The sequence below is a fragment of the Mus caroli genome, unplaced genomic scaffold (assembly GCF_978045245.1).
Source record: "Mus caroli unplaced genomic scaffold, Mus_caroli_1 scaffold_13, whole genome shotgun sequence".
NCBI classification, from domain to species: domain Eukaryota; kingdom Metazoa; phylum Chordata; class Mammalia; order Rodentia; family Muridae; genus Mus; species Mus caroli.
The window spans coordinates 24,566,480-24,579,457 of record NW_028227268.1 but is presented as its reverse complement, the minus strand read 5'-3'; the positions used below and the strand labels follow the sequence as shown (position 1 = coordinate 24,579,457).

At 48.5% G+C, this 12,978-nt stretch overlaps 1 protein-coding gene across 3 annotated transcripts in view; it reads right to left on the bottom strand.

The window, feature by feature from the left end:
- Window positions 1-12,907, bottom strand: part of Pip4k2b (phosphatidylinositol-5-phosphate 4-kinase type 2 beta) — a 30,961-nt gene extending 18,054 nt beyond the window's left edge. The window contains exons 1-2 of one of the 3 annotated variants that reach the window (XM_021177373.2): window positions 12,897-12,907; window positions 369-466 (exon numbers count right to left, since the gene is read on the bottom strand). In XM_021177373.2, coding sequence (XP_021033032.1) covers window positions 369-433 — 65 coding nt within the window. In that variant the 5' untranslated portion in view covers window positions 434-466; window positions 12,897-12,907. The other 2 variants (XM_021177372.2, XM_085829586.1) reach the window with 2 other exon arrangements.
- Window positions 12,908-12,978: the final 71 nt, after the last annotated feature.

Below are 12,978 nucleotides of genomic sequence, written 5' to 3'. Positions count from 1 at the left end.
CCAGGGGACACTGGAGGTAGGCTGATACAGAAGGGAGCCGGGCATGGGGAAATCACATTTTTTTTTAATTTTTAATATTTTTATTACATATTTTCCTCAATTACATTTCCAATGCTATCCCAAAAGTCCCCCATAGCGCCCCCCCACTTCCCTACCCACCCATTCCCATTCTTTTGGCCCTGGCATTCCCCTATATTGGGGCATATAAAGTTTGCAAGTCCAATGGGTCCACATTTTTTAAATGCATCTTCCAGGTCCATTGGTCAACTCTGCCAACAAGTGTAGTTGTGACAGTGTCAGGAGCTTTAAGGAAGGAAAGGACTGTCCACAAAACCTAGCCCCTCCTCACCCTCCAAGAGACCACTCACTTATTGAAGAGATGATTGTCCACCTTGATCTTGCTGTAAGCTTTGAAGTCATCCGGCATTAGCATGACAGGAACAGGGACATTGCTCAGCTCATTGATCTGCAAAGCAAGGGTAAAGAGAGAGTCTCAGCCAGGAGGGCCCAGCCTTGGAGACAGACAGACAGACAGACAGACAGTACGGAATGCATCCCCCACCTGTCCAGAGGCTCTCCCTGTCTGCTGCTGCTCGTCTCAGACTCACCTCCACCTGTCCGAGTCTCCTCTTCCTGATAAGGAAGGGTTCCAAAGGCACCTGTCTCCTGCCTGTCCCCTGAGGCTTCCTCAGGCCTAACACCCATTTCAGTTAATGCCGATAAACCTCGTGAGCCTGCTGGACTTCAGTAGGCAATGCCATGTGCCTGATCTTTCTTTTCCGATGCTGGAAATAGAATTCAGAACTTTGCACATACCAGGCCACACTACTGATTGTGCCTAGTGAAGACTTGACCTTTGGGGACTCCACGATGGCACTCCCATACAGGGCAGTTACTCAGAAACTATTTGTCCACTGTAATCAATGCATAAAGGAATAAATGCCCTCCAACCTCGGTGCATACTAAGTGAAGCCCTTTGGTTATCTTAATACATGCTGAGGGTTCTTTAAAGAAATTAGCTCATGGCAAGAAAAAAGCAGGGTGGACCTGAGTGGGTGTAACTTGTATCTCTGAAGGATTAAATTGGAAGTCATGGGGTGTGGTGTTGCAAGCCTTTAATCTCTGCACTCTAGAGTCAGATACAGGCAGGATCTCTGTGAGTTCAAGACCAGCCTGATCTACAGAGCTCCATAAGACCATGACTCAAGATATATATATACAGAGAGAGAGAGAGAGAGAGAGAGAGAGAGAGAGAGAGAGAGAGAGAGAGAGAGAGAGAGAGAAAACAAAGTGAGCAGGGGAGTTAAACATCTGGGCTCTGGTTCATTTTGATCCCATGAGGAAAGCTGGACCAGTTTTTCATGCAACAACCTGCTTATGCTGAACTGGGAACAATGCTTTGCCTTAGTGCAAATAAACACACACAGGCACACAGACACACCCACCCACACCCGGACACACAGACGCACGCGCAGGCACACAAGGCCTGGGCAAGGGAGCTGGCTCCCCCTTCGTGAGTGGATCCTGCACTTCCCCATCGTGTATAGTCAATTAGTGGTCTAATTAGCCACAGATGTCCTCCCCCATCACAGCAGAGTATTTGACATTTGACCCTCAACCCAGTAGCCACTAATGCATTCAGGATTTACAGAGGAAACCTAAGTCATGACTTAATGGACTGGGGGTGAAGGGCACAGCCCTCTGTCTCCCAGATCCTCTCTTCGCAGACCCTCTATTATCTACTCGGGCCCCATGTGGCAGGAAGGGGATATCCTACAGTCATTAGGACTCCATCAGGAGTACAAATCGGGGAACTGGCATTTAATTTGCTGCTGCTTTTATGTTCTAAATCTTTTTTACTTAGAAATGTCAGATGATGGAGTAAGTTTCAAGTTAATTGAGCCAGTGAGCCACTTTCCCAGAGTTAGTGAAAAGCCCAACACACTTATGGAGTGTGAGTGGTGTGTGTGTGTGTGTGTGTGTGTGTGTAGAAAGAGGGAGAGGAAGGGGGAAAGGGGGAGGAAGAGGGAGGGAGAGAGACAGAGAGCAAAAGCACGTGTGCAATGAGGGAGCTATTCAACAAATAGCAAAACCAAAACCTTGATAGGAATAATAGAAAAGCAGACTCTAGGTAACTGTGTTTACATGAAACTCTAGAACAGGGATCTAAACCTAGAAATCCCATACTACAGCCTGTGTGGGCTGCGGACGGCCAGGAATGAAAGGGACTGAGCAGACGTGCCCTGCCCCCACCCCCAGCACGGTGGCATATCTTTTTTTTCCTTTTTTTAAAAAGACTTATTATTAGCCGGGCGGTGGTTTAATCCCAGCACTTGGGAGGCAGAGACAGGCGGATTTCTGAGTTTGAGGCCAGCCTGGTCTACTGAGTGAGTTTCAGGACAGCCAGGACTACACAGAGAAACCCTGTCTCCAAAAAAAAAAGAAAGAAAGAAAGAAAAGAAAGCAGTACATAAGTACACTGTAGCTGTCTTTAGATGTGCCAGAAGAGGGCATCAGATCTCATTAGAGATCCACCACGTGATTGCTGGGATTTGAACTCAGGACCTTCAGAAGACCAGACAGTGTTCTTACTCACTGAGCCATCTCAGCAGCCCACAGTGGCACATCTTTAGAACAGTCCTAGCACTAGGGAAGTTTAGGGAAGTGAAGCTCTGAGTTCCAGGCCAGCCAGATCTACAGAGCAAGTTTCAGGACAGCCAGGGCTACATGGAAAGACCCTGTCTCAAAAACAACAACAATAAAAACAAAAACACACAACACAAAAAGAAGCAGCAGCACGTCCCAGGATAATAAAAATAATCGGAGACCAGGAGTCGTGGTTGTGGCAGGGGCAGTGGCACCTGCCTGCAATCCGCAGTACTTGGGAGGAGGAAAATCAAGAGTTCAAAGCCAACTAAGCTACATGAGACTGTGTAAAATAAAACAAAACACAAAAGGCTGGGCAGGCTGGGCATGGAGCTCCATGGCAGACCATTTGACAGGCATATAGAAGGCCCTGGATTCAATCCCAGCACTGCAAAAATAAATACAAAATATAAAACAAACAAACAAATAAATAAAACCTATGTCGATTGACAAAGGTGGTTCTGTAATTCCCAGCATCACTCACTGTGATGCCCTTCATTGGCTACACCTTCCACGGTCAAAAGATCAGCTGCATGGCTGGTGATCGAGAGAGAACCTGATTGTCAAATCCGGGCCTGTGGTGAGAACCGGTCCACTTCCTTGCTCCTCTGCCATCAGACAATTCATGGCTATCCCACTTCCTTTGGCCTGACATTCCAAGCCTCGCTCTACAAGTTAAAGAAGAAACAGGCGCCCAGACGGCTGAAGCGGGAGGACCTGAAGTTTAAAGCTAGCCTGGGACACCCAGAAAGATCCTGACTTAAAGACAAGAGTGAGGTGGGTGGGATGCCGGGAGACCTGGCAGTTGGGAGACAGGAGGGTGAGTCAGACTATAGCAAGCAAACATCGAAAACAAAGGGGCAAAATGCCTTTAATTCCAACACGTGGGAAGCAGAGGCAGGCAGGTCTGAGTTAAGAGACCAGCCTGGTCTACACAGCCAGTTCCAGGCCATCCAGGTCTACACTGAGGTGAGGCTCTAACAAAACATAAAACAAACTCATAAAAACACGGAGGCCCGACAGGGCTTGATACTTCTGGAACTATATTATTATTATTATTATTATTAATGGCTTGTTTTTTTTTTTTTAAGACAGGATTTCTCTGTGTAGCCCTCCCTATAGACAAGGCTGGACATAGACAATTCCTTAGGAATCTGCCTGCCTCTGCTTCCAGCACTGCCTGGCACAGCTGATTATTCTAAGAGGACCAGGCTGAATTGCTCTAAGAGGAACTTAGGGGATGTTTTACTCATTCATTCTCTGAATCTTTTTTTAAAGCTTTATTTTTTTTAAAGATCTATTTATTTTATGAATATGAGTACACTGTCACTCCCTTCAGGCACACCAGCAGAGGGCATCAGATCCCATTGCAGATGGCTATGAGCCACCACGTGGTTGCTTGGAATTGAACTCAGGACCTTCTTTGTTCGGAAGAACAGCCCTAAAGAGTTCTGAACCTCTGAGCCATCTCTCCAGCCCTAAAGCATTGGAGGTTTTTTTGTTTTGTTTTTTGGTTGGGTTGTTTTGTTTGTTTTTGTTTTTGTTTTGTTTTGTTTTTTTGTTTTTCGAGACAGGGATTCTCTGTATAGCCCTGGCTGTCCTGGAACTCACTCTGTAGACCAGGCTGGCCTCGAACTCAGAAATCCGCCTGCCTCTGCCTCCCGAGTGCTGGGATCAAAGGCGTGCGCCACCACCGCCCAGCGTGTACATTTCTTTTATAACATTTATTTTTATTTATACGTGTGTGTGTGTGTGTGTGTGTGTGTGTACTTGTGTAAGTGCTTGCACATGCATATGGGGAGAATGATTACCACATGCACGTGGGTGTCTCCAGAGGCTAGAAAAGGATGTTGGATGCCCTTAGCTGGAGTTTCAGGAGGTTGTGAGCCACCAGACATGGAAGCTTAGGAACTGAACTCTGGTCTCAGGAAGAGCAGTAAGTGCTCTTAACCACTGAGCCACCTCTCCAGTGTAACTCCTACCATAAGATGGCTTACATGGTTGTAAGCTGGCTATCTTTGGGTTTCAGCTCCATCCTTACTATTGAATCTACAACGTAATAACAGGACATTTAAATTCAGGTAGTGCAACAGTGAACACTTAAAGCTGACCTCTGGTTTCCGTGGAGCCATGGATACAGATGGTGACTCACTCTGGAGAGCAGAAGGACTTTTCTCCCTTTAGTTGTACTAAATTTTATATCCCCAGAGAGCTCGATTGGATTTCAGTTGAACAGTACTTATTGAAATAGCTACTATATGCGTCTGTCTATGTTGGGTATATGTGTGGGAGGAGCGGGGAGGGGAGGGAGATGTTGTATATACAAAAAAAAAAAAAAAAAAAGACACTCATGCTCTTATGGGGATCATGAAACAAACCCCACATCTGGACTCTCGGGGAGCACACACTCAAGTGGGAACATGGAGAGACATGAGCAGAGGTTCTAAGGTTCAGAGGTTCTAAGATCCTTGGCCCTCATACATCAGGCTAGAGACCAGGAACTTAAGCCTCTCCCAGCACTGCCAAGAACACTTGACACTGGAAGACTCTACAATAAGATCATGTTACATCTGCTTAAAAACCTTCCATGGCTCCTCATCGAACCCAGGGCAAAGTTTTAACTCCTTAGCCTGGCATTCAATACCTTTCCAGATCTGGCCTAGTCTCTGCCAAACTCGACTGACTTTAGGCCGGGAATGTGCCAGAAGCTTGGGATATACAAACAAAAAGACATCTTTTCCATTTGGCTGGGAAGACAGCCGGTTACAAAAGCAATGTGATGAACATTGGAACTGTGTTACGTATAACGGGAGATGAAAGAGCAGACCCAGGGACAGCTAACTCTGTCTAGCAGTGGGAAAGAGAGAGCTCCGGTGGCTAGGGCAAGTGCTGGAGAAAGGCATCTGAAAAAAGTCTAGGATGGGCCTCCAAAAAAAAAAAAAAAAAAAAAAAAAGGAAGGGAATTCCAAGTGGTAGGGATAGCCAGAGCCAAGACCCAGCCTGGTTGCAAGATACCGTGCCAGTTTCTGGAGCATTAAGAGTGTGTGCAGGAAAATGTGGGAGGTACAGGTCAGAGGTAAAGGGGTGGGGGTGGGGGGCGCACAGGTGATACCGCAGAGACAGGTAAATGATCCAGCATGCCGTGAATAGTCATTAATAAATACCAACTGACTGGACCTGGTGGTGCAGGCCTATAGTCCTGGCCATTTAGAAGACCGAAACTGGAGGGGATCATGAGTTCAAGACCAGCCTGCACTGGGCTTCCAAGCAAGTTCAAGGCCAGCATTGGAAGTTTTGAAAAACAGGTCTCGGGCTGGTGAGATGGCTCAGTGGGTAAGAGCACCCGACTGCTCTTCTGAAGGTCCAGAGTTCAAATCCCAGCAACCACATGGTGGCTCACAACCATCTGCAATGAGATCTGGTGCCCTCTTCTGGAGTGTCTGAAGACAGCTACAGTGTACTTACATATAATAAATAAATAAATCTTTAAAAAAAAAAAAAAAGAAAGAAAAACAGGTCTCTAATCTCAGGAGGCAGACAGAGCTCAGTGAGTTCAAGGCCAGCCTGGTCTACAGCATGAGTTCCAGGACAGCCAGGGCTACACAGTGAAACCCTGTCTCAAACAAAACAAACAAACAAGCAAAAAGGGAAAAAAAAGGAAGGAAGAGAAAGAAGACTCTCAAAGGGTTTAAAAAGAGGTGTGGGAAGTGGGTGGGCTGAAGTTGGACATCTGTTACCAAGTCTGAGAACCTGAGTTCCATCCCAAGAACCCTCGTGCTGGATGGAAAAACAGACTCCTAAAAGTTGTCCTCTAACCTCCACCCACGAGGCCACACACACAGGATCATAAATAAATAAATGAATGTCTTAGAATAAAACGAAGAGGAGCTGAGGTGGCAGGACAGACAAACAAACAAACAAACAAACAAGGCTGAAGAGATGGCTCCGTGGTTAAGACATCTTCCAGAGGTCTTGAGTTCAATTCCCAGCAACATCATAACCATCTAGAATGAGATCTGGCGCCCTCTTCAGACCTGCAGGCATACATGCAGGCAGAACACAGTATACATGATAAGTTACTATTTTAAATAAAGAAAATAAAATGAAGAGGCTGGCAGTGTAGCTCAGTAGCAGAGCACTTGCCTAGAATACCAAGGTTCTGAGTTCAACACCCACTACAAGTACAACGATTAACTGAAAAAGTAACAGTTGCTGTATTGACTAAATCCCAGGTGGGCGCTTTGTAAGATTGTATCGTCAGGGTGCGCATGTGCCTGGGTGAGCATGCAGAAAGATCCTTTATGGGCCCATTGAACAGTTCAGATGACAGAGCAGCCCAATAAGGATGGAGAGGACCCAGGGTTAGAGAGATGGTTAAAAAGCACTTGTTGCTCTTTTTTTTTTTTTTTTTTAGTTTTTCGAGACAGGGTTTCTCTGTATAGCCCTGGCTGTCCTGGAGCTCACTTTGTAGACCAGGGCCTCGAACTCAGAAATCCGCCTGCCTCTGCCTCCCGAGTGCTGAGATTAAAGGCGTGAGTCACCACTGCCCGGCACACTTGTTGCTCTTACAGGGAACTCAGGTTGAGTTCTCAGCACTCAAGTCTGAAACTTCAATCCCAGAACCTCTGACACCCTCTCCTGGCCTCTGCGGGTATTACAGGCAGGCAAAACACCATACACATAAAAGAAAAACAAGTACTTAGGTAAAAAGAATGGAAAGAATGAAAGCCCAGAGAATAATCCAAGAGCTGGCTGATAGTCCCTGTCTCAGAGGCGAATTAACTACTCAGGCCTGTGTGCATCTTTATAAACTAAGTATCACATCCAGGGTAAATTTGTTTGTTTATTGTTTATTTGTTTGTTTATCCCAAGGCACACGTGTGTAGGTCAGAGGACAACTAACAGGAGCCATTTTTCCTCTTCCCTCCACTACGTTGAGTCCCAGGAACTGAACGCCCATGGTCAGGCTTGGTAGCAGACGCCTTTACCTGCAGCAGAGCCGCCTCATGGGCCAGGTAAGTATTTCTTTCCATGTCTGATTTTTCCACTTGGCTGAGAACCCTTAGCACATGATGGGAACCAAAAGGTTGCTCGATAAATGTTCAGGCTGAAGGATAAATGAGCAGGGGGAGGGGAAAGGCAGGAGTTGGGGGGTCTAAAGGATGAAGGTGAGCAGAAAGAAAAGCCCAGGGAGACAAGCAAGACCTGTAACTACCAAATCTCCCTGTCTGGAGGATGGGAAAGGTAAAGGTCCGCTGTTGAGGCTATGGCCGTACTCTGAAGACTCACATCCCAGAAAGAGAAAAATAAATTGTACTTGGCAGACAGGGGGAACTTAAAGTTTTGTGACCGAAGAGGTCCCAGGAGATGTGCGCTTGCTTTATTATCCACACGGTCCTGAGCCTATCTCTTCCCCCTTTCAAAGCAACCAGCGCATCATGGGACACAGACCCACTTGAATGCCAGGCTCAGCACACCACACTGGAAGGCAAGTCTCTTGCATCGCCTCATGTAAATGGTTTTTGGATTATCCACATGATTAACTCCAGGAGCCATGAGCATAAATAATACAGGGGCTAAGGAAGCTGAGTAACAACCCAGGCTGGGCATGGTGGCTCACACTTCCGCACCGGGGAGGAGGAAGCAGGAAGACTGCATGCCAGTGAGCAGAGCGAGATCCTGGCTCAAAAGAAAAGAGACTGGGCCCTGTGGAGGCGGGGACTTCCCAGCTGCTTAGGAAGACTGCAAACCCAGGGCCTGCCTGGGATACAGAAGAAGTTTTGGCCACCCTGTGCAACTTAATGAGACTCCATTTAAATTAAAAAAAAAAAGTGGATAGGGGGCTAAGGACTTATCTCAGTAGGTAGAGGATGCCTGGCATATATATACAGGGCTCAAGGGCATGACACCCAGCACTGCATAATACAGAGTAGCAACAGATATACAAATGTAAACCGAGCACTCAGAAGGTAGAGGCAAGAGTTTCAGGAGTTCAAGGTCATGCTAGGCTACACAGAGAGTTTGAGGCCAGCTCGAGCCAGGGGATCAGGGCTCCATTGCTCCTGGGGGGGTGGGGGGCAGCTAGCCTTACTTGAAGGTTCTCTTTCTTCAGATGCCTGATATGACACTGTATCTTAAAGTTAGAAAAGAAAAAGAAAAGGATGGGCTGGAGAGATGGCACAGCGGTTAAGAGCACTGACTGCTCTTCCAGAGGTCCTGAGTTCAAATCCCAGCAACCACATGGCTCACAACCATTTGTAATGAGATCTGATGCCCTCTTCTGGTGTGTCTGAAGACAGTGACAGTGTACCCATATGAATAAATAAAAAAGAGAAAGAAAGAAAGAAAGAAAGAAAGAAAGAAAGAAAGAAAGAAAGAGGAAAGGAAAGAAAAGGAAAGGAAAGGAGAGAGAGAGAAAAAAAGAAGTGCTTGCCTGGAAGGTACAAGGCTCTGGGTTCGTATCCCAGGACCACAACAAAAAACAAACGAGCCAACAAATAAATAAATGAACAAACAATTTAACAACAATTTGGTTTTTAAATGCACAAAGGGTTTAATAGACATTCTCCAAAGAAAATGTACAATGGCCAGCGGGAATGGAAGGATGCTTAACAACAACATGAGTTACCAGAGAAATGCAAATCAAAAAAAAAAAAAAAAGAAATCACAAGGAGATACTGCTGCCCACCCACTGGAATGCCTATGCTAAAAAAGAAGGGGAGCGAGGATCTGGAGCAACCGCTTCACAGGCTGCTGGAGGAAACGCACAACGGTATAGCCACTCCGGGGAAGAGCTGGCGGTTTCTCAAATGAGTAAATACAGAGTTACCATCAACTGCCACCACTCTTCCTCATGATGTGCCACGTCTATGTGGTTCCTAAAGGGACCCACAACCACCAGACGGGGCGGCCTTCCAGTGCTGCATTCCTTCAGAGAGAACCCACTCTTAATTCCAGACCCTCTGAAGTACCCAAGCTTCATCCGCTGAGACCCCAGGTGGCCTTTTCTTTCCTCACTAGTACTCCTCTGTCGGGTCTAACATCCTCTCTACCCTCTTTGCCTCCACTGAGGAACGCAAGGGGCTGAATATCTTATCCAGGGACTCCCATGATTACACTGACTTCAAATGCCTCTCTCAAAGCAAAACCAAGCCAGTTCTTTTTATTTATTGATTGATTGACTGATTGTTTCCGAGACAGGGTTTCTCTGTATAGCTCTGGCTGTCCTGGAACTCAGTCTGTAGACCAGGCTGGCCTCGAACTCAGAAATCTGCCTGCCTCTGCCTCCCAAGTGCTGGGATTAAAGGCGTGCGCCACCGCTGCCCAGCTTTTTTTTTCTTTCTTTCTTTTTTTCTTTTAAAGGTTTCTCTTTTCCACTCAGAAGTAAAGAAAGCAACTAGCTCATGAGAAGGTAGCTGGCTTTTGCTGAAGACATGGGCATTCCCATCCAATATGCCATTTAGCTCTAGACCAGCATGACTGAAGGCTTCAAACACTGAGACCCCGAAGGACTGAAGGGAAGGTGGTATCTGAAATCTTAAGTGGCAAAGAGGTGTAACAGGACGCTTCTGAAGAAAGGGAACCCTCGAGGGAGGCCAGCCACCCGTCAGGAGCAACTGGGCCCTGATGCCCTGGAGAAACGGCAAGATGTTCTGGCCTTCTGGGCACACGTATCTCACAGGGCACCTCGATACCTTATGGCAGACTAGAAGGAAGCAAGCCAGCTAACTCACTAACTACCTAACCTTCAAAGCTCACCCATACAGGGCAGTGGTGCTCCAGGTCCTCCTCCTACCTGTGTTCAGATCCTTGTGGATCCTGGAAAGTCAGGGCCTTTCCAGCTAGCCCACCAAACTCCCTTCAAGTTAGCAAAGGGTGCCGGGCGTAGTGGCGCACGCCTTTAATCCCAGCACTCGGGAGGCAGAGGCAGGCGGATTTCTAAGTTCGAGGCCAGCTTGGTCTACAAAGTGAGTTCCAGGACAGCCAAGGCTACACAGAGAAACCCTGTCTCGAAAAACCACCAAAAAAAAAAAAAAAAAAGTTAGCAAAGGGCAACAGTAACCACCATGCCCTCTTGCCCTCAGTCTTCCATCAGATGCCCAGGTCTTTGCAGACTTATTGCTTGCCCATGAGAAAACCAAATACCATCCAAATACCATATACAATCCCAGGAACCGGCATGCCCAGTGAGTGCGTGCGCGCGCGCACACACACACACACATACTACACACACACACACACACACACCTTTCCCCAGTACATATTCAGGTTCTCCAGCAAGACCATACCCTCATCTAACCTTGGTCATGGCTGAGAGAGTAAAAGGAACAAAAGGCCTGTCACTCAAGAACCGCCACTAACCAACAGAGAGCCTCTTGGTGCTGGACAAGGAACTGTCTCTTCACAGCAAGCATAGGCAAGCTACCCCGAGCCAAAGGCTCTGTTCAGTCTGCGGAGTGAAATGAAGTTACCCACCTTCAGGCTTTTGCTACAGGATGCTTTCTAGTGAGAGGCCAGATGTCAAACAAAATCAAGGAGTGACTCCCAGAAAGGGATGCAGGGTTCACAATTTGCTGACCCAATTTCCCTGGGAATGTCAGATGACCCCCGAAGCAGCAAGAAGCAAGAGGAGCAAGCTCTGCTCACTGTTGATGTCCAGCTCCTTTAGAGGTCCGGGCATCCCACTTCCCGGCCTGGACACTCATTAAGCCCAGGGACTCCACGGAAAAGGGTACTGTGCCCAAGACTAAGAGGCCCGAGAGGACCTCACATACACATGCGCTCTTCTCTAAGGGACGTAAAGATCTGATACGCTGGTCTAGGTGGCTGTTCCTCGATCTCTAGCCAAAGGATCCTCTAGGTCTTCTACCAAAGCAAGAGAAAATAAAGTCTCGCTGACCCTGGGCCCCTGGGTCATTGTTTGGTCTTGTGGACAATTTCAAGTGTTCAGAAAAGTCATGGAGCCTAAAGAATGAAATCCGCAGGAGACCCGACCCGTCATCCTCCCCCCACCCACCCCCATTCTAAACTTGTGGCTGGTAGAGTCAGCACCTCAGGCCTTTTCACTTCCTCTGTTTGCTCCCAGTGTAGGGACTCACAAAGAAACGGTGAGAAGGCAAAGAGCAAGCCACCAAAAGAGAGCAGATCCCAAACAAACAGCACATAAACAGAGCCAGCCAGCTAACGTTGGCCACATCCAACTTCTTGGCAGAGGCTGCTGCACCATCCCAAAGCACCCGGGACCCAAAGGACCACTCATCTGCGACAGATATCACCATTATCACAGCCCGGAAAACCGTCGAGAAGTCAATGGCTTTGAAACACCACAGAAGAACGGGGAAGATACATTATTTCCATAACCAAGTCTACACTCCCTCGGGCCTTGTGCTCGCACTTAGCCTTCATCCATGGGAACCCAAGTCAAGTGTCTGTGGTCTAGATAAGTCTCTGCTTCTCCAGTTAGTACATCTTCATGAAGAAGAAGAAAAAAAAAAGGAAACCCAGAGAGGATGTCCACAGTCAGGGGTAAGGAGGCCTAGAAGATGGGAAACTTTGAGCAGCCACACCAACCAAAGGACCACAAACAGGAACATTCAGGCAAGCCAGTCCCACTTGCCCTGTCAACTGAGCAATGATGTGGTAGCCAGCTATAAGGGACAAGAGGAATAGCCATGCAACAAACACGCTGAGGGTAGAAGCAGCGTTGTTGCAGCACCCAGGCCTTCCCTCGGAAGCTCCGGGGTTGTACGGAGCCAGCATTCGGACGCAAGAAGCCAGAGGGGCTGGAGCGAAGGGGAAACGACGACGGCATAGCACGGGGACACCAGGCCTCGCGTGGCGAACGGGGAGTGCACGCCCGGCCGGACAGCGTGCACGGGTGGGCGGGCATGCAAGTGGCTCGGCGGAAGGGTTGCAGGCGTCACCCGCCGGGCGAGCGTGGCGAGGCCGGAGGGAGTGGGGGCGCGCATGGGGAAGCTGGTTACCGTGTGGTTCACCCCCCACATCAGGACGCTGAGAATCGGCTCGCTGGCCCGGAATAGCTTCACTTTCTGGCACACGAAATGCTTCTTCTTGGTCTTGGTTTTGCTGGCGCTGAGCGGCGCCACCGCCACCGCCGTGGTGCTGGTGCAGTTGGACGACATGCCCGGGGCGGCGGCGGCGGCGGCGGCGAAAGTGGGGGCGGCGGAGACAGCGCACCAGCGAGCGGCCCCAGGCCTCCCCCGAACCGATCCCCACCCCCGCTGCCTCACCGAGCCATGGTCGCGCCCGTCCCGTTACCTCCCCACCCCGCCCCGGTGGTTCCGTCCGCCCCACGCCCCGCCCTCGCTGCGC